A 25,033-nucleotide genomic window follows, 5' to 3' on the forward strand; every position below is an offset into this window, starting at 1 on the left:
ACAATTAGGCTGAAATCAACAATATTAGTAAGAATATTTTTCCCCAATATATATCAATCTGTTTTAAAGTTTTGTTGGAATCAATAAAATAGACAACAGGATTTTGTGAAATGATATCACAATATGATCATTATTAACCAACCGAAACCTGATATGTAATCATTGAATTATTGCCAAGCCCCTATATGAGGACTTTGGTTTTACTAGGGTGTGGAAATCTGATATGACACATGGAAACCATGAAATAGTGGAATATTTTAGTGAGTAGAGTGACCACAATAAAGGACAGTGGTTGATGTGCCTGTGCTAACAAGCATCCTCTCTTCTGAAGTACCCTTAAGCAGGACTCCGCCACTGAAATGTGCTATTCTGTGTCTGACTCTGTGTTCTGATCTTCATGTGGAGGAAAGCAAGTTAATGGAAAACTTCCCCACAGTCTAGGAATAAAATTTCACATTACATTAAACATTAACGTTCACCCACTAATGTGATATGAAGCCTACTTATGTATGTCAAGTTAAACTAACAGCGTTTAAACATATGACATGTTTACAGACAAGGCAAGCCTGTATCCTGTCTCGTAGACCCATGACTCACTGTAATTAGGTGTGTCCTCTTCTCCAGGGCACATCCATCCACCACAAAGTAAAAGAACCTGTTTCAGGCTCCTGTCTCACTGTGCTGTTTACTGAGTTGATAGGTGTGATGCAAACTGTGACTCATCATAAGGGAAGAGTGAATGGGGATTTTATGATATCAGATCCTTTCTCGCAGACTGCACAACACCCACCCGCCTCCATTCACCGCTTGACCAACCTGTAATCTCAACCGAGCTGAAAGCAACAGTGATGCGCCTCTCTGACGTTGCATTGTGCAACCTCCCCACTCAGTGTTTTTGTGGCCTGCAGTCATTTAGTCAGGGGCCCAGGCTGTGACACACCAGACAATGTTGACTGATGTGCGCTCTGATTTACACCTCACAGGCTAAATGATGAATCGGTGGCAACAGAGAAATCAAATGGTGTTTTTTTTTTTTTTGGTGTTGTCAGATTGTGGGAGCTGATGCAGAGCCCCTCCAATCTATCGCTAGACTATATCCACCGCCCGGCAGGCCATGTGACTGTGCTAATGCTGAAGAATGCTCTTGTGAATATAAATAGACCTGGCTGGCAAGACAAATTCGCTTTCATGCCTGAGGAGGAGAAAACAAGCATCTCTTTGACACAAAAGCACCACCATTATTGCAGTGGAGGCCACACTCTTAAAGAGCCAAGGAGTCACTCCTAATTGTGTGTTTCTTTCTCGCTGAGGCTAATGTTTCTGGTTAGAAGACAGCAGCCAGTGGTGTACACATCCACAACCAGCAAACCAACTGTCTGGTTGGCTGCTACATGTGGGTCACTGTTATGCCAGTGGGTTGTGTGTGAAATACCGCGGCCTGTTGCGAACTGACCTTCTCAGGCCAATCAGCCTGCTGACTGACTCATGAAGAAAGTTGCTGTAGGTGTGCTAATTGTTAAAGCATCATATCAGTGGTTTTGGATTTTATTTTTATTTTGTTTTTACCACGTTACCTACAAATTGTTTATACTTAACATTATTGTTCATCATTTACCAAATGATGAGTCATTTCCTACCTGCTTTGAAAATCAACATAGGGACTTCTCACCGTAAATATTTGGTCAAATTTATGTGTTGTGTTATTATTGTTTGGTAATGCAAGTGCAAACAGGGAATGTTTAAAAACCTCACTTGTTGATAAGTCCAACTATTTGTGAGAAATGTTAGTTACGCACTGTAACTCCAGATTCTGTGAGTGTAGGCGCTGCCCCCTAAGGCTATGGCTAGTGGGTTTATCTCTTGTGCGCCCACGCAGTGCTGAGAAATTTTAGTCCACACCCACCTGCGGGATGGGCCCTCTCACTGTCTCACCTTGAGTATAAAAAATATCGAGACTGGACAATTGGCTCCCAAAAAAGCTTTTTCTTCAGCTCTTCATGGAACCAGTGGGGCCCAGAAATTAGAGGTCTACGCCTGTACTCATAGAATCTGGAGTTACGATACGTAACTAACGTTCTATGTCATATAGGCTTCGCCCTCTAAGGCTATCGCTAGTGAGATAAGGGCGAAGCAGGATATAGTCCATGCCACACTCGGTCCATCCGGTACCACAAGCACAGACTCACGCCTACTTCAAAGAGAAACGAAACAAGTAGCGCTACATGCCCAGCCATTGCACCATGGGTAATGGTTCATCACAGAGCCCCAAAGAGCCCCGAACGCACAGTATGAGGGGATGAGGGCTGGCGAGGAGCAGAGGAAGGGAAAAAGACAGCTCTCCATGCGCCAACAAGCAAGAGGAAGAGCGCACAACCGAATCCCCCGATATCAATCACTCTGATAGAACACTCAGTACAGAGTGAGTCATAGAAAAGTGGGAGACATCCCACATATAAAAACAAATGAAAGAACGGGGAAGACCAAGAAACCGCAGTTTAAATGTCTTCCACTGTCATTCCTCTGTGCAAATTCATCTGGTGGTGCGCGCTCTGATGTGCTCTGGGGGATCCATCCCAGAGGACAGATATGCCTGTGAAACAGCCATGCACAGCCAGTGCGAAAGGCGCAGTGCAGACAGACGAAGCCCCTGAGATTGCTCTCTGTAGTGTACAAACAGACACTGAACGGTGCAAGGCGGCTGTGCGTGCAACGTAGCAGGCCAGAGCGTGCACCGGGCAGAGGAGATGAGACATGACTTCCTCCTCAGACTTGTGATGAGGAGGGAAGAAACCCTCCAAGGTTATCCCCTCCATCTTAAAGAGCTAGTAATGTTCTTAGGCGTAAAAGCCGTGTTGGGCGCAAGATAGCTGAGCTGCCATCTCCCTGGATCCTGAGAAATGACGAAGCCACAGAGAGAGCAGATGTCAGAGCCAAAAGCGGGGCCGTTTTGGCTGACAAGAACTTAACTGAAACCTGATCCAAAGGTTCAAAGGGGGCTTTAACCAGCGCCCCTAAAACCAACACTAAATCCCACTGAGGGGCTAGAGAGCATGACACAGGCTGGTGTTCTGTACACCTCTCAGGAAGCGTTTCATCAGAGGGTGGCTGAACACAGATCTTTCGCTGAAATCCTTGTGACAGGATGAAATAGTAGCAGCATAAGTTTTAACCGTGCTGAAGGCCAAATTCCTGTCCACTAATAGTTAGAGGAAGGAAAGCAAGTAAGGCAGGGAACACGCAGTGGGGTCCAACACTGGAAAGCTTTCCATTTGGCGGTGTTAGACACCCTGGTACAACATCCACAGAGAGGCCCAGCCTCTCTAAGCGTTCGCATTCAGCGGCCAGACCCACAAACGCTGGCCTATCATCAGGTAATTCCTGATCACTACCTATGCCTGGGAGAGAACATCCCCACAGCCACTGCAGGCATGGAGACCATGGTGCACCTGTGCGCTCCAAGGCTAACAGGATTGCTGGCAGCCACTTTTCCTGCACTCGCTCCAGGGGCGGAGGGATCATTGGGACTGGTGGGAAGGCATATAGGGCCATGGTTGATAAGCAACCTTGTCCACTCACAGTGGAAGATTGTCCTGCGTGCTCAAGGAGAACCAGAGATCGCACTGCATGTTTCCGCGTGCGGCAAACAGATCCACCTCTGCTCTACTGAACCTCCTCCAAAACGGGGAGGCCAGTTCGGGATGGAGACACCAGTCCCCTTGACGAGGGTCCCCTCTCGACATAATGTCCGCTCCTCTGTTCATTTCGCCAGGAATATACACTGCCTTGATGGAGAGTAAGTGTGTGTACGCCCAGCACATCAGCCATCTTGCTAGGTTCAGAAGCTGCGCTGAACGCACTCCTCCCTGACCATTTATGTAGGCTGCTGCTTTGTTGTCTGCGGATCAGCATGTGCTGATTCTGCAGCAGTGGGGCAAAATTACTTTGTGAACTGCTGAATGTAGCCTTTGCTGATCAGCCTGCTCATCCAGCCGTCCATTGAACATACGCATCGCCACTCTGAGTAATGCTCTGAAAGTGGGCGTACATGTATTTGCTGTGCTGTGGTTGCCATGGAAACAAGCCAGTCCAGAGCTGCAGTTGCATAAGTCGGAGGGTTCTCCGGTGCAACCCATAGGGGGCTCGGCTCGAAAGGGCTGAGTGGAAGCCCCATGAGGCTGCGTTACATATGGGCTCACAGCCCCCCCTCTGCCCCCTCATAATGTATGGGGACAGCAATGTCATGAAGTTGCAGTTTAGGGGGAGAGGGCCCATGAACGTGACATTCAGGTGTGCTCACGCTCCCATTCACCGAAGGATGAAGAGAGACGCTGGATGCAGAGAACTGTGCGCGCCCTGTCAGCACGAGGTGTAGTGACGGCGCTCGTAGGCTTATTATCACACATTTTGTCAGAAAACTTGTATGTGGGGAAAAACTGAGTGTGTGACAGAGTAGGTGTACTGTTTTTGCGACGCGGGTCTGTGCTACCTGTTAACCGACAGGTTAAGGGCCACCGGCTCACACAGTGTGGAGGATGTGTTTAACAGCTACTGCTGAGTCAGAAGAGTCAGGGGTAGACTTTTTTCCAGAGATATCACTCTTTAGGGGATGATGTTTTGTTTTATTTCAAAACAAGTGCCAACATTTTCATGAACATCATCAGTACAACACACAATCCCCTCCAACCCATCATTGCCTCCTGCGCTGCTTCCTTAGAGGCTGTTGGGGAGGAACCACCAGGTGCAGGCCACGCGGCTGTTCTTGAATCCCCTCCGAGGTGCCAGCTGTGCAGCTGAGAAAGCTGGCTGAGGTGGCTGTGGAGGGAGAGGGGGAGAAGGGAGGCAAGACGTAGCCCCAGTGGTTGCTATGGGGTGTCTCTGCTGTCAGTGTTGGTCATGGCTGTCCCAGCATTGACCGGAAGAGTGCAGGGGGCATGCACCATGTCGTCTGATGTTTTCTGCCTCCTCTGGCGCTGACTTCATGGCGTCCACCATAGAATGGAAACATAGCCCAAACAGCTCGTCGGGTTGATGGGCGCCTCAAGGAGGTCCCTCCTTGATGCCTTGGGGATGGGGGACTGCTGAAGCCAGAGGTTCCTTTTGTATCATTGTCTGCCAAGCGGCAGTCCATGCCTGGTAGACGGTGATGGAAGCACAGAGAGTGGAGATAATGCTGGCAGCCTTGCTGATCTCCAACACCTGGTCCAGAGGCAGCGCAGTTGGCTTAGCGGCCAGCTTCATAATCGAGAAAGCCAGCAGGGAGATGTTGTTGGCCGATGCCTGGCAGGCACATTGGTGAGTGTGGTCTGACAGGCAGGCAGTTAACTGGTCCTTGGAGGATGATGGCTGGACAACACCATCCCACACCACAATAAGCTGTGAAATTCGGCTCCAGAGAGGCAACAGGAGGGAAGCAGTGATCCGTGAAACCCTCCACCTTGGTGATGGGGATGTAGGTGGAGACAGGTGCTTTCAGGCTTCTTGGCTCCGCTGCCACACCATCCTGGTACTTCCTCATGGGAGGAAAATGAGGCCACATGGGATCTTGTCTGGCCGTCTGGACCACTCATCTCATCCAGGGGAGCAGCTTCCTGCGCTGGCAGTACAATGAGATTTAGGCGTCTTCCTAATGATCTCTGGGGGCTCCTGGAGGAGACCACCTATCACTGGCAGGGAGGTTGAAGCGGAGGAAGGGTCTCCAGGGTCCCCTGGGTGTGTAACGAGTGAGCTGCCACCGAGCTCCGGCTCCTCCGCCGGGAGGAGGGAAACTAGGGGCGATCCACACGATCTGTGGATGGGGGAAGCTGAGTCATCCGACTCCGGTTCGTCAAGTGGGTGTTGACTAAAATCTGTCAGTGTTGCGTGAGTGCGTGAAGGATAAACCCACTAGTGATAGCCTTAGAAGGCGAAGCCTATATGAAATAGAACATAGAAGATTTGTGCAACAGCTGTTGTGACACAAGAAACTACCACAGTGTTTTCACTGTGTCCATGTTTACCTAATGTTTGGTTTCCAGAGTAGATTTTTTGATAACATTGCCTGTTTACGCAATGATTTTTGGCACCAGTCTTTTCAGTATCACATGTCAAAGCATCCTTGAACACATCATGCAGGAATAGTTGTGAAATCAGTCATATTTTGTATTTGTTGGTCTGTAGTCATGCCATGGCTTGATGAACAAACTAGCAAACAACCGTCCTTGAGGTTAGATGACTTGTTAGCTTGTTAGCTTGTGAGCGATTGCGTTCTGAACAGTTTAAAAACTGATCTGTAAATGTTGATCAGTCACTATATGTTAGGTCCATTTTCACAATGACCTAAACACCCCTTTAGCTCGGAGGCTAAAGGGGTATTTCTGATATTCTGATCTTTAAAGACATTTTTTCTGTCTTTCAGGAATAAAATAATATTACCAATAAATTTGAAAATTGCTTCCATGTGATTGTAACTACCGTTGGACATTAACTCTTTGACCATAAACCTGCTGTCTGTTCCTTCTCTCATTGTCTGTCTCTCACTCTGGCTCTTCAGATGATCAGCCACAGCTGATCATTACAGCCTTTGAAGAGGGTGTGGAGAACACGGGGTATTTTCTAAGCAGCTGGTCAGTTTCTATATATGAAAGTGCAGGCCTGTGTCACAGGAAGGGCTGATGGGAAACCAGAGCTCAGGGGTAAAACAGTCATGCTGTATCTGTACAATAAAAGTTTCCAAAAAGGTCAAACACTTTCTCTGTCAGTGCTTATTGGGTTGTTGTTGTTTTTTTTTCTCGTGCCTTGTGAGTGAATAGTTCTCTTCCTAATTCTTATGTGGAGCCAAAGGGTTATCGAAAATTCCCAGTGAGTAAAAGTCCTCAGGAAACCCCCTCAACAGGCTGATGTATATCTCCCCTCTTGGCCCCTCAGAACACATTGTGCTAGAGCTTGGCGTGTAGTCGTGGACCCCTTTAATTCAACTCCCCAGAGAAAGAGGTAACACAAAGGCCATGAAAACACATTGAATAGGGTGTGGCTTCAACCTTTTCATCCCTAACTGTCAATAGCACTGGCTTCTGGGCTGATGCAAGTCCACATTGCATTGAGTGGAAACATTATTTTAATATTTTGAACTTGGTAGAATCACAGCCACAGCTCTGGCCCAGCTGGCCTTAGTCATTTCCTGGAGATGAGCTAAAACTGGTTGTTTGCTTCGAAGCCTGAGCTGTGTTGTTATGATCAGTGTTGGGCAGGATTTGGTAACGTTAATGTTGAATGAATAGAGGCGATTTTTTTGGGGGTTTTTTTTTGAGGGTTTGTGGAGTTAGTGCCACATGCCACTGCGGGTAGTGACAGTATATCAATGCACAGTATTTCTCACACTCCTCTATCAGTGGGAGGCCCTCTTTCTATTGTAGGTTTGTGTCGTGTTGCGTGCTCCCACAGACGGTGACGAGACATGATGACTTGTCTGGATGTCATCAAAATCATTTGGCTGTGGCTGTAGGAGCCATAGGAGTTAGTTAGAGAGCTTTTAACTAACTAATGTTAACAAAACTTTCACTTAAGACTCATATGTGCACGCTAGTTGGCATATATATTTTGAGACACAACTAAATTTAAGGGTTATATCTCCCACATAGTTCTTTCAATGTTGATGTAAACCCTACTCTAAGTAAAGCTGAGACTTGGCACTTTTAATGTAGTAGCAGAGAGCCTGAAGAACAAAAAACGTGTAACTGTCCAAGTACTTACTGTATGTGTTGAAAGTTGAAATTCTGATGGGCATTTACCAGATCCTTTTCTAAAACCTAAATGTCCACACTAATATGCCAAAACAACAGAAAAACATTGAAATATATATTGAGTTCTGCACAGGCATTTACCAAACAAATCACATTCATCTGTATTTTTGAAAAGATGTTTTTGGTGTCCTAACTGTGGTTTTCAAATATGTCTGCATCGGCACCGATACAGTTTGTCAAGTCACTCCACTTTCACCTTATCCAGTTAGTGCCTATCTTGCTGTCAGTAGCTTGTTTCTAACATACCCTCTCTACCACTCCCTTGTGACCTCATACCCTCAGTTCCGCATGAAGTGAAACATTTTCGCTGATGTAAAGGTTTGTGTATTTTAGAACTTGACAAGTGGCTATATGGCCCATTTTTCATCGCACTATATTGCTCTCTCGCACATTCCTCTAGTGTTGCACCTTGTTGAACATCCCCACAGTTTCAGAGCCGTCACAGTCAGAGCAGCGATAGACTCCCGTCTCGATGACAGGCTGTTTAATGAGTGTGAGCAGTGGGAGGTGGGAGGTCAGGACCGTGAGCTGTCCAGAGAGTGTAACGTAGGCAATAAGGTCTGTGTGGTTTCAGTGTCAGCTGTAGATTCAACACCCCGGGATGTGAGTGTTTCTCAAAGACCACTCATGGCTTGTTATGAGCTCATAATATTGATTTAATGAGTCAGCTGCCTGGTTAACATTCCTCCTTCTACATTAATGTCCTCTTTTAACCCATCATCCATGAGCAATTAAGCCCCATCAAGGAGCAACATTTCTGCATATGATGGAGCATATTGCTAATTTAAGCTTGGGTAATGTACGAAGCTCAGTGAACCTCAGGTCATGTTTATGACCCTTTTATCTCAACACTACAACGCGGTGGCCACAGTGAAACCCGATATCCCTCGCTCACTTTCATTGCTCAATACACTCTGGTTACCCAGCAATGCTGAAACACTGGTCTGTCATGCAGTTCACCGACCAGGATGCCTCTGTCTAAATAAGTCTCGTCTCTGTTTTTCTTTTCTTTACAGTGTGCTGAATTAAGTCAGAGTCAACCTACTGACCTCGTTTCATTCCCATCATAGTTCAAATAGATGAGCTAGAAGAGAAAGTGACAAAATAACTCACAGTGGTGTACTTATACCATGGAATAGGCCTTTTTCACAGTAGACATTTTGACTTTGATAGTAGGAAAAGTAAATGTGTTTGTAAGAACATTAATGATGTATCTGTACTATTGAAGCGTCCCTGCAAGTCAAGACAGTGAGAGCACAATACCGAGACCCTGAAACTGATGCAGCTAAATGGAGTTCAGCCATCATTAATTTTATTATTTACGCCTGTGCTTTTATAAAAGTCCGACAGACAGAATAGCATATATTGTAGTGTACATATCTAGTTTGTTACACAAGATCTTATTGACTACTGCTGCCCAAATTTTCATGTTTGTCGCTTAGATTTCTGTATTCATGGCAAGATATCAGCCTGTAGATGTACAAAAGATATGTTTGGTAATATCAAATCACCTAAATTGGCATTTTGTCAACACCTATCAGACCTTTTTCACCATAGACACTTTGACTAGTCATAGCAGGAAAAGCACAGGTGTAACTAATAACCTTAAACATGCCCCAGTTCCATTATGTTTCTCAGTGTGCTATTTCAATAAGTCAGCATGCACATTACCAGTAACACCTACATACATTGAAGGCAGCCATCATTATTATTATTATTATTATGGTTAATTACACCTGATTATTTTCCTGGTCCTGTGAAAAAAGGCCTATTAATACAAAAATCAAATTGATGCCATATATTAGACATAATTCTGATATCAGAATTCTGCTTCAATATCAGCTCCAATTTGATAACATTTTAAGCAATTATTGTTAAGTAGCCCTACATGACATAATCCCTACTGTGGAGGATACAGTAAGTGGCAGCGTAGCCAGCTAATCTAACCAGAAATCAGTCTGGGATTTGGCCTCTCACCTCAGGAGGCCTCTCTCATCTGTGCGTACCTAATGCCACAAACACATGACTCGTTAACTAATGGCCCATTGTGCTTACAGTGTGCTATAGAGAGAAGACCAAAGAATAAACTACATTAACCTTTACTGGTTACTAACAAGCAACATACTTGTTCCTGCTTTACGTCAGTTGTCTGACTCAGCAGTGAACCGTCTAGAATTGTTCACCAGGTCTTATCACTTTGATGAAGTAATGCAGCTTTATCCCGAGATTGAACATGTCTGTTATTTCCAGGGAAATACCATGACCTAAAGTAGTGTGGGAAAGTAGCATAGATGAGAAGGAAGACTCAAATCTTTTGATATGGCCTTATACAGACAAATGTAGTTTTCTGTGTGTTGCTGACATTTTGGAGAATGTAATTCTGTATTCAGTGTGGTTTTCTCATTGAGCCATAAAATTAGCTTTCAATACTGTAACTGACTTCAGTGTAGTCACACTGTCATACTGCTGGCTCAAGAGTGCCGTCTCTGCCAATGTAGAATGTACAATGTAATACAAGTAAGGGACGAGGAAAGGCAATACTTCCTCTGCACTCGAAACAGAATGTTAATACTTTAAAAGCTTGAAAAGAACATTAGTTTTATTTCTTTGGCAAAAATAACTTTCAGGATGCTGACTGTTGAGTCTGATTGTGCCTCAGCTCCAAGAATGGATTGTTACTTGCGCTTCACAGTGGACACAATCTTAATTTTTGATCTTAGTGCGGCTAACACAATTGAACTGAAGTGTTTTTGTCCCGAACAGGAAAGTCTGATTTGATGAAACGATTAGGCGGCTGACTCAGGCAGGGTTGAATTGGAAAAATAACCAGCATGTTTATGTGTGTGTGTGGGTTTGTTTGTTCATATGTATGCACGTGTTTCTTGGGTGTGATAATGTGGGTGTTTGTAAGGTTTTACAGCTTAAGGAATGTGTGATTACCTCACATACTGATACTGATAACGCAGTGACTTTGATCCGTACGTATTTGTGCATTGTGAGCTGCTGCATGTTTGTTTTTGCGTCTGTTGTGTTCTTTATCCTTCTGTCCAGTTTCCTGTAACCTGCTACCTTGCTGCCCGTCCTACCAGCATCACTTTCGTGGTTTCACTTTCAGTTTTCAGTTCTACCCACACCTGCTGTTACATCCTCTGCACTGCTCGCTCCCTTTGAATATCTACAGTCATTACCTACTGTGTATCGGAAAACACAGGTGTTATGCATCTGTGATTGTAAGATTGAAGACCACAAAAGGGAACTTTTCATTTGCACTGATCTGCACTGACATGCACATCTGTTGGCGTCTTGTTTTCTATTCAACTCTTTCTATTGAGTTTTCTCAAGAGAATGCCACAGAATTGTAAAAGGAGCAGTAATATGATCTGTCGCACCAACCAGGAGAAGAAAATGGCTGCTCAGCAAAAAAATAAACAAAATTCTAATTTGCCAAATAATGGTGGTGATATGAAAGATGTGATGCGTATCATGTAATTATATCCTATCGCTGGGGGATGTTGGAAAAATATTATAACACAAAAACCAAAAGACATTCCTCTGATATAAGGATATGTCACAGTATCTCTTAAAAAAAACCTCATTTCAACTATATAATGCTTTGTCCTCCTAATCATAATTTGAAAAGGCAGTTAATTGTCGAGACCTGCTGGTTTTAACCTTGAAGCAACCAAAGACGAACCAAATCTCTGTTTTGGAATTGAGATTCTTTCAAGAGAAATTACTCTCCCTCAACCTCTTTCTCAGCCGTTTGGGAGATTTCTGCAGCCATCCAGAGATCACTTCATCCTCCCCGTCTGCCTGAAAACCCCCATATGGACCAGCGGGGTCCCAGAGGAATTTTAGGCCTACTTATGGAGTGGAAAACATTGGTCCTGGAGGTGGGAGGCCTACGTGCAAATGTTTAAATCAGTCTCAGACATGAACAAAATACTCCCTGAGTGAAACCTCATTGTTGCTAATATTTGATAGCTTTGATTCAGCTGCTGATACACTGAGAAAAGCACTTGAGGACTTACAGTAGATCTGAGGAAACGAAAACAGTTCTTGTACAGAAGCTGAAGTGTTAATGCTCACTCAGTTTTCCTGCAATTGTCGAGTGTCTCCCTTTTTGTTTTTATTTGACTAAAAAAAAGTTCAGTAAGGTAAATTACATCCATAAATGTTTTACAAGTGCTAGACACAAAAAGAAGCCCAGACAAAATAAGACAAAATACAAGCAGAATGCTTTTGTTTTTACAAATGTGAATCCTGTTAAATACTGATCTCGATGACAGTGAATGGTTTAAACAAGACTACATCAGCTAGTCATGTCAGCTGATCTGATGAACTGCACTGGGTTGAACCAGGAGCCATTTGGCATCGTAGCACATCATAGTAAACTGGATCAATATTGAAATATATCAATAAATTAAGTCTCTACTGGATTACTGTGTTGTAAAATGGCAACAATTAATGGAATTTACCTTCAGTGAGTTCTGTGACATTTTGTGATTTACACATAGCTTAGGGGTATTTTTGTAAATATTAAGTTGTTACTAGGAATTATGTTGTAATTTATCTCCGCGGTGCAATCACTTTCTGATCTGTGCAGCTCTTTTGCAATTCACTGCTGGTTCTAATATCTCCTCATTGTCTCAACATTTTGATATCGTGATAACGGCATAGCACAGATTCACTGTAAACAGTAAACTTAACGCTATATTCAGTGAGTGATAATGGTGGTGGTGTGATATGCTGCCCTCTATTTGCTTGGATCAGGTGGCCAATTCTTACACATTATACCTTTTTAAATGTGAATATTTTCTGGTTTCTTTAGTCCTCTATGATTGTAAACTGAATAACTTTGGTTTGCGGAGTGTTGATCAGGACAAAAGACGTTTTAGGTTGCATCTTGGGCTTGGTGATTGCGATTGTCATTTTTCCCAATTCTCTGACATTTTATAGACTAGAATAGTTTTTGAAATATTTTAGTCTGGACCAACGTGGTCCACTGGCAGACTAACATCCCTAGAGCTGTTCTGCTAGCATGGTTAAAAAAAGATAAAGACCATTCTTGGGTAAAATGTTGAGTTCACAATATTTAAAGTAAATATCAAAAGAAATCACACGTGGGAATGCAAAAGCAGGGTATGGGAATTTTTTTCTTGTCCAACTGCTTTGCTTTTAGAGCTTGAACTATGGAAACAGTTTCTGAAATCTTCTTCAACTGATGACTAAGTGCCATTAGATGGCCTTGGTGTCAGACCAGTCATTTGCATTTCCTGCCAAATGCTATTTACCCATGTTCTCGGCACAGTCTGCGTGTTGTTTTTGTGTTTTCTGCTCTGAGTCTCTATAAATAAGATCCTGTGGGTGACCTTATTTCCTCTGTCAGCCTCTGTGTTCATGTGTGTATTTAGGTGTAAATATGCGTTCTGCAACTGTCCGTTAAGTATTTTTGTTTGTGGTTGTGCCGTGTGTTTCCTTGCTGTCATGTCCTCACCAAGACCCTACAGGAGAATAGCACTCTTTTGTTGATATGCGTTTCCTGTCAGATTGAGTTGTAACAGCGTTGTATGTTAGCATCACGTTTGCCACAGACAATAAACCAGTGATAAACAAAGACAACTTTGTGTGGATTGAACCAGTATCACTGGCTAGAAGCACAACCATGACCTCACAGGTCCTACGCAGCGGGGTTGAAAGCTGGCCTCAGTTCAGACATTTTTTATCATCTATCTTTTTAACAAGTCCACACCAATGTCCAGACGGAGAGATGTAATCTGTTAGGTTAGATGTAATCTCAGATTACAGATTAGGATAGAGCCACAAACGCGAATGCTGGATGATTCTGTCAATATGAAAGGGTGTTTTTATTTACCACTATCTGTGTAATCTGGGTAGTTAACCTCAGTAAAGTGTGTTTGTTTAGCTGACAGTCATATGTTTCTGAGTAACCTGTGACATGTAGGTGCGTGTGTTAGCAGAGAGAGGAAGTGATACTGTGAGGCAAGAAGAAGATGTGGGTGCTTAAAAAAAAACAGTCATGTCACTTCCTCCTAGAGCTGGATGTCACCAGGCTAATCTGTCCACAGTAATTACAGAGCGCTCTCTGTTTGGGGTGGGGGGATGTACAAAATGTGGATGTGTTTTTAACAACAACATTTAACAACACAAACCACATTTGATGAGATGACATCAGTGTTGTAACCACATCTTTAACAGGAAAGTGAAAGACTGACTCACTGACGTTCGTTACTTTAACATGGAAATGGGGGAAACTTGTTCATACATGATCTTAGAGTCATTGAAGTAAGCTGTGAGTGCTGGAAGGTTAATCAGCTGATTCCTAAAGTCATTCAGTACTCCCCCCCCCCCCCACCACACACACACACACACACACACACACACACACACACACACACACACACACACACACACACAGCACAAATCTTGTACCTCTGCACTTTAATGTACTTTACTGACTTTAATCTGATTGTTCCTGTGTGTTTGTGTGTGTGTGTGTGTGTGTGTGTGTGTGTGTGTGTGTGTGTGTGTGTGTGCAGGCAGGTTTGTGGATGGCGGAGTGTTAACTGTCCAGTCCAGACTCTCTCCTGTCTGCTAGCTTCAACTATTAGCTCATCCTTCTGTCTTAGAAGAGGAAACATTAACCCAGCTGTGACCTGTGTTGCCTCCTTGTTTTCAGTGTTTTATGTGATTTCCCGGCGTTGCCGGTGGGTTTTTCATTGAAGAAAATGTTCTCTGGACACGAGACAAATGGAATATTGTGTCATTAAAAAGTGCTTCACCAAGCCTCTCAGGCAGCAGAGCATTTTTCTTAAATTAAGAACAGTTTTTCCAGAGCCAACTAATATCAGTTAAGAAAAAGGAAAGTCACAGTATAAAGGTTGGCAGCAGGTGTTACTCTGATTTTAAAGAATAGCCTTTTGGAGTTTTATGTAAATGTCTGAGACTTGTACCTGAGTGCTGTTTGCTGATAGTGGCAGCTGGAATTAAACTGCTCTTTCAGATTATGAACACAAACTTTCAAAAATCCTTTCAAGTCCACCTCTAATTCCAATATTAATTTCACCCATTGCTGAATGGCCCGGAGGCCTGCGTAAGGTTTTATGTGCTTCTGATGAGGATTTGTCTCAGTTCATTGGTGTTTGATTGTGTATTCCTCCCCACACCCAGTGTGCTCTTATGACCATAACCTCAGCCTTTCCTTCCCAACCCTCTCTGACTATGTGCCGTTCTCATACCACTTGTTACTCATTATTTAATCACCATTGATGTGGTATTAGTGTTCCTTTTTAGGTTTGTTTGAGAAGGCCAAATATTCACTGCATTGTTAACAGCAACCCGAGAAAAGTGTGTCAGCTACGGTCAGCCAGTCAGATGAATCAACGTCACAACAGCACACTAGACTCCTTCCTGATGACCAAGCCACTAATACCATTATAGATCCACCACTGTGTTTAACACTTGGCACCAAACAGAGTAAGCTGAAGGCATCAGTTGACTTTTTCCATCTCGAAACATTTTTAGAAGTCGGAAAAAGGATGTAATGTGACTCTTAGAGCAAAGGTTTGGATTTTCTTTGAAATTATCTACAAGCTTAAATCACTACATAGCGTGAATAGCTCTTCAGCTGTAATTGTACAGTTTAAGCAGCATTTGGCTGGAGACTTGAGAAATCTGGAATTATATAATTTGATGGCTTCAACCATCATAGTGAACGGATGCACAGCACATAGATAAATCACTAATGAGCTGCACAAACACAAAAGGCTCAAATGTGCTGGATCAGGCCAGCGCAGATTAAACACTGAAGTGGCCAGTAATGCCTGATTGCGTGACTTCTACTGTAAAACCTCTTTATGTAGGAATACGCTTCAGCTCGCTGTAATTATTGATGTAAGTGCTGTGTGCGTGTGTGTGTGTGTGTGTGTGTGTTTACCTCCCTGTGACCCTGGGCCATCAGCTGTGGACGGATCAGCCCTCTGCCTGACTTGTCATGAGGTCAGAGGTCAGCAGCAGCAGTTTAAAGGAAAAGCCACAGGGTCACTTTCTTCTTGTCTCAAATGAGCCCTGAAACAGACGTCCTGTTTACACAACCAACTTGATGAAGACAGACTTTAAAAAGCCTGGATGACAGGAGGAAGGATTATGATGATTGCTTACAGTAATCAGATGACCTTTATCACTGAATTCATGTGCCTAAGAGACACTTTTACACAAGCACACTTTACTGAACACCCTGCCTCTTCCACATTATACCGAGCAGGTCCCTCATATGCCTGGACAACAAAACACACACACACACAGTCCCGGTCTGACACACTGACACACATCTCACAGTGAAGGCCTGTAATGCCACAGCTTCAGGCACAGTCAGCATTCATTCCTCTGTGTACTGTAGCACCCCTTAACCTGCACCAGCTGTGTACACACACACACACACACACACACACACACACACACACACACACAGATAAAATTTGCTTCCTGCACCCTCAGGGGAGTTTTTGGCCAATGAGCTAGCTCTCCTGGCCAGTTGGCCCTCTCTGTTAGTGTGGCGCTCTCCAATCAGCACATTCCTCTTTCTCTAGACAGACACAGGGAGACGATTTTGGCAGCGCACTAACAGGGTGGGGTAACGCTCATATCCTGTCCCCTGACCTCAGATTACACACACACACATACTCACTGTACTGTTTCGCTCACACTCAAAACACCACATTCTTGCACTCAAAACACACAGCTTTTCCTCTGTTTTGAAGCAGCTGTCACAGTCACTCGTTCAACCCAGAGCCCTCAGTGTCTCTCTGCCCGCTGCTGACCACAGAGCCAGTGTGGTCGTGCCAGTCCGGGCCTGTTGTTGTTCCCCACACCAGTACAGACTCTCCTCTGTCCGTGTTAATGACCGCCCTCCCTCCATCTTTCCATCCCCTCCCTTCCTCCCCTCCCGGCACCACTTGGGCACCAGGACTGGGCTCGACAGAACCCTGTCTCCAACAACAATGACGCTCCAGTCCACTACAATTTGCTGCTGATTGCATGTCTGTGTCTGTCTGACTGTGATTCCTCTACATAAACAAGCCAGTGGCATGCCTTAAGAGGAGGCAAAAAAAAAAGGAAAAGAGACTCTAACGTGCAGATTCTCAGGCCAGTGTGTGCACCCAGGCATGAACTCGCTGCTGAATGAAAGCCATCCCCCCTTTGAGCTTTTTTTACACACAGAATGACAAAACACTCACCACTCAATCACAGACTCCCTCTCTCTGAAACTGTCTCTGACTTTCTCCGCGCCCCCTCCACACCCTCCCTCTTCTCCCGTTTCTCATGATTTCACTGTGTTGTGAAACCTCAAGAGTTTTCCGCATTGAAAGTTTTCATAAATAAATCTGCAAAACTTAAATCCTGTTTACACTCTCAATGTTGTGGGGAATCTCTTTTCAGATTCTGTTGTTTTTTTTTCCCAGGCACACACCAGTGGTTAGTGACCAGAGTGTGAGAAAGTTTAAGGACACAACACACACTGTCTGAGTCACACATGGGAGTCCCCACCCAGTGCCGGCTTATCCAGCCCACCTCCACTTCAGTCTCTGCTGTTGAACTTCGGTTCCCTCTTCTCTCTCTCTCCCTCTCTCTCTCTCTCTTTCTCTTCTTATTTCCATTGTTTCTTTCCATTGTTGTTTCATACACACAGACAATGTTCCTTCTCACTTCCCCCAGTGACTCTCACCATGTGTTTACCCCCCCCCCCCCCCCCCCCCCCCCCTCCTCACCTTCACACAACCCACTCCCACCCCTCTTACTCAAACTTCTACCTTCTCTTCCCTTTTATCTCCTTTTTTCTCCCCCTCTCAGTATGTCAGACCAGGGTCTCCTTGTTGTCACCGGTGAGTGCGGAGGAGGTGTCAGGGGATTGAGGCTAAGCAGTCCTTTGGCACATTGCACTTGACATAGAAACCAGTGTTATCGCTGGACACTGACGAAGAGGAATAACAGGCATTGCAGCGGTGGGATTGTTTGTGTGTACAAGGGGAGGGTCTTTGTCTGTCAGTTAACAGGATAGAGGTGTGTCTTGCACGCATGTTTGCTGCACAAGCAGACTGTGTGTTTTGGGGGTCCTAGTTAAGTGGACTTTGCCTCGCCTCTGTTGTCCTCCAATAAACTGTGGTAGCGGCGGGAGTCCTGCCAGTCCAAGGCCGACTGAGGAAGGGGTGGTGCTGGGTGTACAGTGGGAAAAGGGGAGGAGGAGGAGGAGGAGGAGGAGGAGGAGGAGGAAGAGATAAATCTTTGAGTCCCATGTGAAACTGGCTCACATGGCTTCTCTTTTTTTGGTCTGCTTACTATCCCCACTGTTCTTGATAGCCCTCAGTTTCGCCATTGTTCTCTGTCCGCTACGGTTTATCTGCCAGTGTCGTAATCATATTTGGGTTTCGTAGCCTGGAGGAGGTTTTTGTGCACTCATCATGTTTGTTCACCGGGGCTAATGTAAGGCCAAACAATGGTGTTATCTCCTTACTTACTTGTAAATGGGCTGAGCCGTCAACATGTGGAGTTCAGTAGATTTGGTCTAAAGAGGATTATTATTATTATGACTCAACCCCTGAAAATGTATTAGCTAAAGCAGAGGCTGTGCATCAGTGTGTGTGTGTGTGTGTGTGTGTGTGTGTTGTGTGTGTTGTGTGTACTTTATCTGGTTTACATGTGTGTTTGTGTGTGCACTCATCTGGTGTTTGTGTGGTAATTATGACTAACATAACAGTGTGGTGTCGCTGTCCTCTCTCCTAGGTGACATCACGCAGAAGGGCTTTGAGAAGAAGAGAGCCAAGCTGCTGGCCTCCTACATCCCCCATTTGCCAAGTAAGACCAGTTCTTCTTCTGCTCTTTGTTTTTCCTCATTTCACTTCTTACCCCTCCTTTCTTTGTTTCCTGCACAATTTTCTTTTCCACTGTCAACATTCTTCCTGCTGGTCACCCTGAGATGTGGAAACATAACTGTAATTGCATCAGAAGAGCTCAGGATCATGACTGTCAGTACATCTCAGCTGTTGGCTCTTCTGCTGAGAACTACATTAAAAAAAAGTGGCTATATAAGTGTGGTTTTATGTGTCAAACTTTATAAAAAAGTAACTTCAGTGAATGTCCAGCCTGACTGTAATAAGGGAATGTCTGACTTTCTGAGGCCCTCTAGTGGCAAAAACGGGACTTTCACAAATTGCGTCTAACAACTTCTGCAATACCAGCACCACTGTAGAAAATCCCCAGAATAACAAAACCCACTCAATTGTCAGTTGTGAACATAATTAGCTAAAACCAGTGTCGGTTTGCACGTGTTCACAAAGGCAGGGAAGTACCAGAGTTTCACTGTACTACTATGACCCAGTGTCCTCATTGGTAAGCTGATCCGTTCCCTTTTTTGTCAGTCAGCTGCCTCACATCAGGGTGTGGTGTTTCCTCAGGAAAAATTGCACCACATTAGCATAGGAATGAAAAAATCCTTTCAGATGTGTCACTGTTGGCCAATTTAGAAAGTGGTCTTCTTTCTTTCGTTTTTCCGTGAAGTTACATGAATAAGATCAGCCTTTAACCTGCTTCGGCTTGAGCTACCTCTCGATACGTGTTTTGTTAGGTGATATCACACACGAGGAACTGAGAAGGATTGCAAAAATCTCAATCTAACATGAAAAATTCCCATATTTAATGTCTGCCGGTTCTGTTTTCTGTTATGGGCAGCTTGCCCTAGAATATCAAAGCAGGTATTGGGAAGCTTTGAAGCTCAAAAGGTCACCTCCTGCTCCTGCACTTGTCCCCTCAGGCCTCCTTATCCCTCTGAACCATCATCTCCACAGGGACTCTGTTGCCCAGGCCCTCCAGGAGGACAAGGCAGTTGACTAAAAATATATTTGCTTGAATCTAGCCTAGTTTCATGCACTCTGTTAATAGTATAGGTTGTATCAGTCAAGTACACGCCCTTGTTTCACTTCATGTTCAGAGGCTCTGTAGTGAGGCTAAATTTAGAGAGCTTCTGCGAGTATTATATAATATTTATGCCTCTATGTTTCCGTAATGGCATTATGTAAAGCAAAGTGTGCTCTGTTTGTCTGTGACTTTTCAAAAGATCATGTTTGTTTTTACATATATATATATATATATATATGTTGGCTTACACATGTTTTTACTGACCTGTACATACCTGTTTCTACTCGGTAGATGTGGGTCTATCTCTGCCAGATGTGCAGCTTTCCCCGGGCCACAGCTCCGACCCCAGTCCGAGTCCTGAGGCCCCGGGCCCCTCCACATCTTCAGCCTCCAGACACCACCGCACACACCGCAGTGGAGGGGCCAGAGATGAGCGCTATAGATCAGGTATACAACATACTTAACATAAAAAAAAACCCATTCATAAAACATACTGAATAAATACTGTCCAGCACCGACTTTCAACTCTCTCTTTCTGTCTACCTCACTTGTCTCACTCTTATTTATTCTGACCCATTATGTAGACATCCACACAGAGGCCGTGCAGGCAGCACTGGCCAAACACAAAGAAGAGAAGATGGCACTGCCCATGCCAACCAAGAGACGCTCAGCCTTTGTCCAGTCTCCCATAGATACCTGCACACCTCCAGGTAAACTTAATTTCTCACGCTCAGTGGGCAGCAGGGTGGTGTAATGGTTATAGGATCTGCTTTGCAATCGGAAACCTGGCTTTAGTGTCCACATTACATTAAGTGTCCTGGAGCAAGACACTCTGGTGCTGCTCTCTAGGGAGGACAAGGTGCTAAATAGAGTTAAATAAAATCTAAATGAAGACTTGAATTATGATCAGAAGACAATGCTCCATCTGTTTTTTTTGTCTTAACTCCAGACACATCTTCTGCATCAGAGGATGAAGGCTCACTGCGCAGAAAGGCAGCTCTCAGCGCAGTGCTAGCCCAGAGCCTGCAGAGCCCCGATTACTGGATCAACCGTTCCGTCCAAAGCTCCTCCACGTCCTCATCCGCTTCCTCCACCCTCTCCCATGGAGAGCCCAAGACGCAGCCACAGCCCCAGCTCCAGCCTGCTGTTTCCCTGTTGGCCGATGTACTGGCCCACACACGCATAGGTAAACTTAACTGATGAATGGCACCAATGAATGCCTACATCCCAGTCATGGTTGGTTGTTGTTCTCCATTATGATGCTCACTCTCCCCTCTCCTCCTCCAGAAAACAGTGTCCCCCCAGATGTGACATCCTCCACTTCCCAGGAGAGAGGGTCCAGGGTGGACCTGCCTCCGGCGGTCAGGGGCATGAGCCGTGGACAGAGCCGCTCCAGCATGCTGGATACCGCTGACGGTACACTCACACTCACACTCACATTCACACTCACACTCACATTCACACAAAGCAGGATAAATGTCTGTTGGTGGTAAAGATGTATCAGGGTGTAAGTTTCTACTGATGTGGAAAGAAAACAAAGTAATTCCTTTTCTATCCTGTAATGTGTGGAACTTGGTTACTGTCATCTGGTTCTGGCTTCAGATCAAGAGCTTAAACCATTTGCATGTTCTAGTCATGGCAGTTGAGTTGAGTGACACGTTTCTTTTTTGCATTGACCGTGTGGTTTACAGCATTTCAGTGATGCCTGGAGATTGCTCAAATCAATAAAAATCTACCCATGTTCATCTGAAATCACCTCAAACATCTTCCTCATTTCACTGTGTGGTGAATGCTGCTAATGACATTGACAATGATATTTTGTGTTCTTTCTTTTGGGTCCATTAATCCGTCCCTGTCTTGCCTTTCATTTAAAAAAGGAAAAAGAAAAGGTAATATAAATCGAAAATCTGGGGAAAGGGGAGGGATGCTGAAGAGGCCCGTATCAGCTTGCTTTCCAGCCTGGTGTCTGTCAAATCTGTCTTCATGTTTGTCTGGTGTCGTAGGTTTAGACGTAGAGAAATCCTCCTACAGTATGTTTCATTTTCCTTAAGGTCGTCCAATCTGTGTCTCTTCAAGTACCAATTTCCCTTTCGAATCCTTCCTGCTGCTGATTCTGATCCTGACTGCGTGCTAGTGCGTAGGGTTCTGCCTGTGAGAGAGTGTGTGATAAAGTAGAGATTTGTGTTAGCCTAGAAGTGCATGTGTGGGTGTCTGGGTGTGGTTTTTGGGGTTGTTTGTTTGCACATGTTTGTGACTGTGGCTGTTTTTTTGGTGTTTGTCCAGGCGTGCCTGTCAACAGCAGGGTGTCCACTAAGATCCAGCAGCTGTTGAACACACTCAAACGACCCAAAAGACCGCCACTCAGCGAATTCTTCCTGGATGACTCTGAGGAAATTGTAGAAGGTGCATACACATTCATACTCTGTTTTTTCACCATCCCACATAGTCTGTTTAACAATGCATCACCCCATGTTCACAATTTTTAAATGGGCTGCTTCACTTCAACTGACTTTGGGTCATACTTTTTGCAGCTATGACGTCCCTTCTTGTAATGTTGCTATTTATGTGGAATTAATGGAAGCTTACCAGGAAAAACGTCTACCATTTTTCCAGAGAGAGTCATTATTTTAAACCACACTGGTCAGGAATTAATCTAGCATGGAAATCCTCTTGGTTGTTGAATGGCTGATGACATGCTTATTCATTGTCCACACAAGTTTCTATGGTGACTCAGTTGTGTAAGAAATGACCCAAATTCTTGTGACGCATCATCGGAGTTGCCCACAGTGTTATTGTAAGGTTACACCCTTACCAGAGCCTTTTCTAATCACATCTCCGTCTCATCTGCACCTCTGTTGTTATCCAGTTCCCCAGCCGGACCCCAACACCCCGAAGCCTGAAGGACGTCAAATCATCCCAGTGAAGGGCGAGCCCCTTGGTGTTGTCAGTAACTGGCCTCCTGCCCTGCAGGCTGCCCTGGCCCGCTGGGGGGCCACGCAGGCCAAGAGCCCTGCCCTCACTGCTCTGGATATCACTGGCAAACCCCTGTACACACTCACATATGGTGAGCAGCACCTCATGCAAATGTTAATATAGACAATAAGCAAGTCAAGGTTTAGTTCTACAACATTAATACATGATAAATTACCAGTAATAAACAAGATATTCTAAAATCATCGTTGACTTTTCTTCCACACAGGCAAACTATGGAGTCGCAGTCTGAAGCTGGCCTATACGCTGCTGAATAAACTGGGCACCAAGACAGAACCTGTACTACAGCCTGGAGATCGAGTAAGAGTCTGTCAGTCACCACTGAGTATGTGAAACATAAAGGAACATGACAAGGAAAATAAGTTTTTCTGTCTCTTAGGTGGCGCTGGTGTACCCAAACAGTGACCCCGGCATGTTCTGGGTGGCTTTCTATGGCTGCCTGTTGGCCGAGGTCATCCCTGTGCCCATTGAAGTACCGCTGTCACGACAGGTAAAAAGATGTTAGTCTAGTCAAGTGATTCTTCTGCGGTGAGAAAGACAAGACCAGATGTTAATCTCTCTAGTCAAATCAAGTATGATGGAAACTAATATAGTTCAATCAGGTTCGCAGTTGTGTGCCAAATGCACATAGTGTCACTCAACACACTGGCTGTTTTATTTTATTTTTTAATTTAAGCTTTATTGAAATAGGAAGTCTCTTGAGATACATTATTTCTTTTACAAGGGAGACTTGGCCAGAATGGCAGCGTACAATAGGTGTCACATTACAGAGCGTTACATAAAAGCAACAATTTACAACAATCGCATCCAACACAACAGAACAGAACAGAACAGAACAGTGCCTCAGTTGTCTTGCATTTTAATAAACTTAATGTCATGTATGTGCTTCTAATCATCACTGTGTGCTGGGTATATATAATGGCTCATTGCTCAAATATCCATGTAAAAAAGTATATGGATATATAATATGAGCAACATATTGACAGAGTGAGAGTCTCTTGACCCTTGTCTCTCTCCATAGGATGCAGGCAGCCAGCAGATTGGCTTCCTACTGGGGAGTTGTGGTGTTAGTCTGGCGCTGACTAGTGAGGTGTGTCTCAAAGGACTGCCCAAGACACCAAACGGAGAGATCATCCAGTTCAAAGGTCAGTCAGCTCAAATGTACCGCTAGCAGTGCTGCTGGCTCAGCTGTGTTTCTGTCTCCCGTGGGTCCATTAGATCCTCACTCATTAAAGGGAGTGTACAGTGTGATGTTTGTGTGTGTGTGTGTGTGTGTGTGTGTGTGTGTCACTCTGCTTTTAAAACTATTGGCTGTTCACCTTTGGCCTTGACACCAGGAGGTTGCAAAGTGAACCTTGTCAACTGAGTGCGGCTCATAATTAGTGTCCCTAAATGCACTTTGTTTTTCCTTTGAGTCAGCTAAAATATGTCTCTATGCTCCTTTTGTGGTGTCGTGTTGACGTCCACTAGGATGGCCAAGGATGAAATGGGTAGTGACAGACACCAAGTACCTGACCAAACCATCCAAAGACTGGCAGCCTCACATCCCCACTGCCAACACAGACACTGCCTACATAGAGGTACTCTTCACAACATCAAGTGCCAGTTTTAACATTCCTAATTTAGTCATCAGATGCATTTTATTTGATTTTACTGCTCGTAAAATAATTATAGAAGGGTGTGGCTCTTATTTATGTTACACTTCTATTTATGAATCCTCTGAAATCCTCATCTACCTTTTTTCTATTTGATCTATTCTATGATGCCTTGTTTTTATGCATTTTTTATGTTGTGTGCGTCCTAATAAAGTACAAAGCGAGTAAGGAGGGGACGGTGATGGGAGTCGCTGTGTCCAAGATCTCCATGCTGACCCACTGTCAAGCTCTGACCCAGGCCTGTAACTACTGTGAAGGTCAGAGCTCTGTGCTTTATGTAACTTATATCTCTCATGCTTGCGCCTCTCTTTCCTTCGCTAATGTGTTTTTGTGTTTTTTGACTCAGGGGAGACTCTGGTCAACGTGTTGGACTGCAAGAAGGATATGGGCATGTGGCACGGCGTCTTAACGGTGAGATTGGACGCAACAGTTTGTTCTGTGTATCCAGACTTTCTTAATGTTTAGAGCACCTTGAGATTTACAATGTGTGTTTTTTTTTCTTCTTACAGAGTGTTATGAACAGAATCCACACGATCACAGTACCGTATGCTGTCATGAAAGCCTGTCCCATGTCCTGGGTGCAGAGGGTCCACATTCACAAAGGTATGGTTTGATATTTCATTGCTGTTTAAGAGTCTAATGTCTGTCTATAGTTGCTTATTTTCTTTCTATTTTAAG

General features: G+C 44.5%; 1 protein-coding gene across 1 annotated transcript in view; it reads left to right on the forward strand.

Annotated features, from left to right (window-relative positions):
* Nucleotides 1–25,033, forward strand: part of dip2ba (disco-interacting protein 2 homolog Ba) — a 44,642-nt gene that overhangs the window by 4,810 nt on the left and 14,799 nt on the right. The window contains exons 2-15 of the mRNA XM_067592106.1: nt 18,579–18,650; nt 20,001–20,156; nt 20,294–20,419; nt 20,659–20,895; nt 20,997–21,125; nt 21,993–22,112; nt 22,576–22,773; nt 22,909–23,000; nt 23,080–23,190; nt 23,722–23,845; nt 24,171–24,280; nt 24,510–24,612; nt 24,702–24,766; nt 24,865–24,958. Coding sequence (XP_067448207.1) covers nt 18,579–18,650; nt 20,001–20,156; nt 20,294–20,419; nt 20,659–20,895; nt 20,997–21,125; nt 21,993–22,112; nt 22,576–22,773; nt 22,909–23,000; nt 23,080–23,190; nt 23,722–23,845; nt 24,171–24,280; nt 24,510–24,612; nt 24,702–24,766; nt 24,865–24,958 — 1,737 coding nt within the window. The remainder of the gene's footprint in view (nt 1–18,578; nt 18,651–20,000; nt 20,157–20,293; nt 20,420–20,658; nt 20,896–20,996; nt 21,126–21,992; nt 22,113–22,575; nt 22,774–22,908; nt 23,001–23,079; nt 23,191–23,721; nt 23,846–24,170; nt 24,281–24,509; nt 24,613–24,701; nt 24,767–24,864; nt 24,959–25,033) is intronic.

This window comes from Thunnus thynnus, chromosome 6, assembly GCF_963924715.1.
Source record: "Thunnus thynnus chromosome 6, fThuThy2.1, whole genome shotgun sequence".
Taxonomy (NCBI): Eukaryota; Metazoa; Chordata; class Actinopteri; order Scombriformes; family Scombridae; genus Thunnus; species Thunnus thynnus.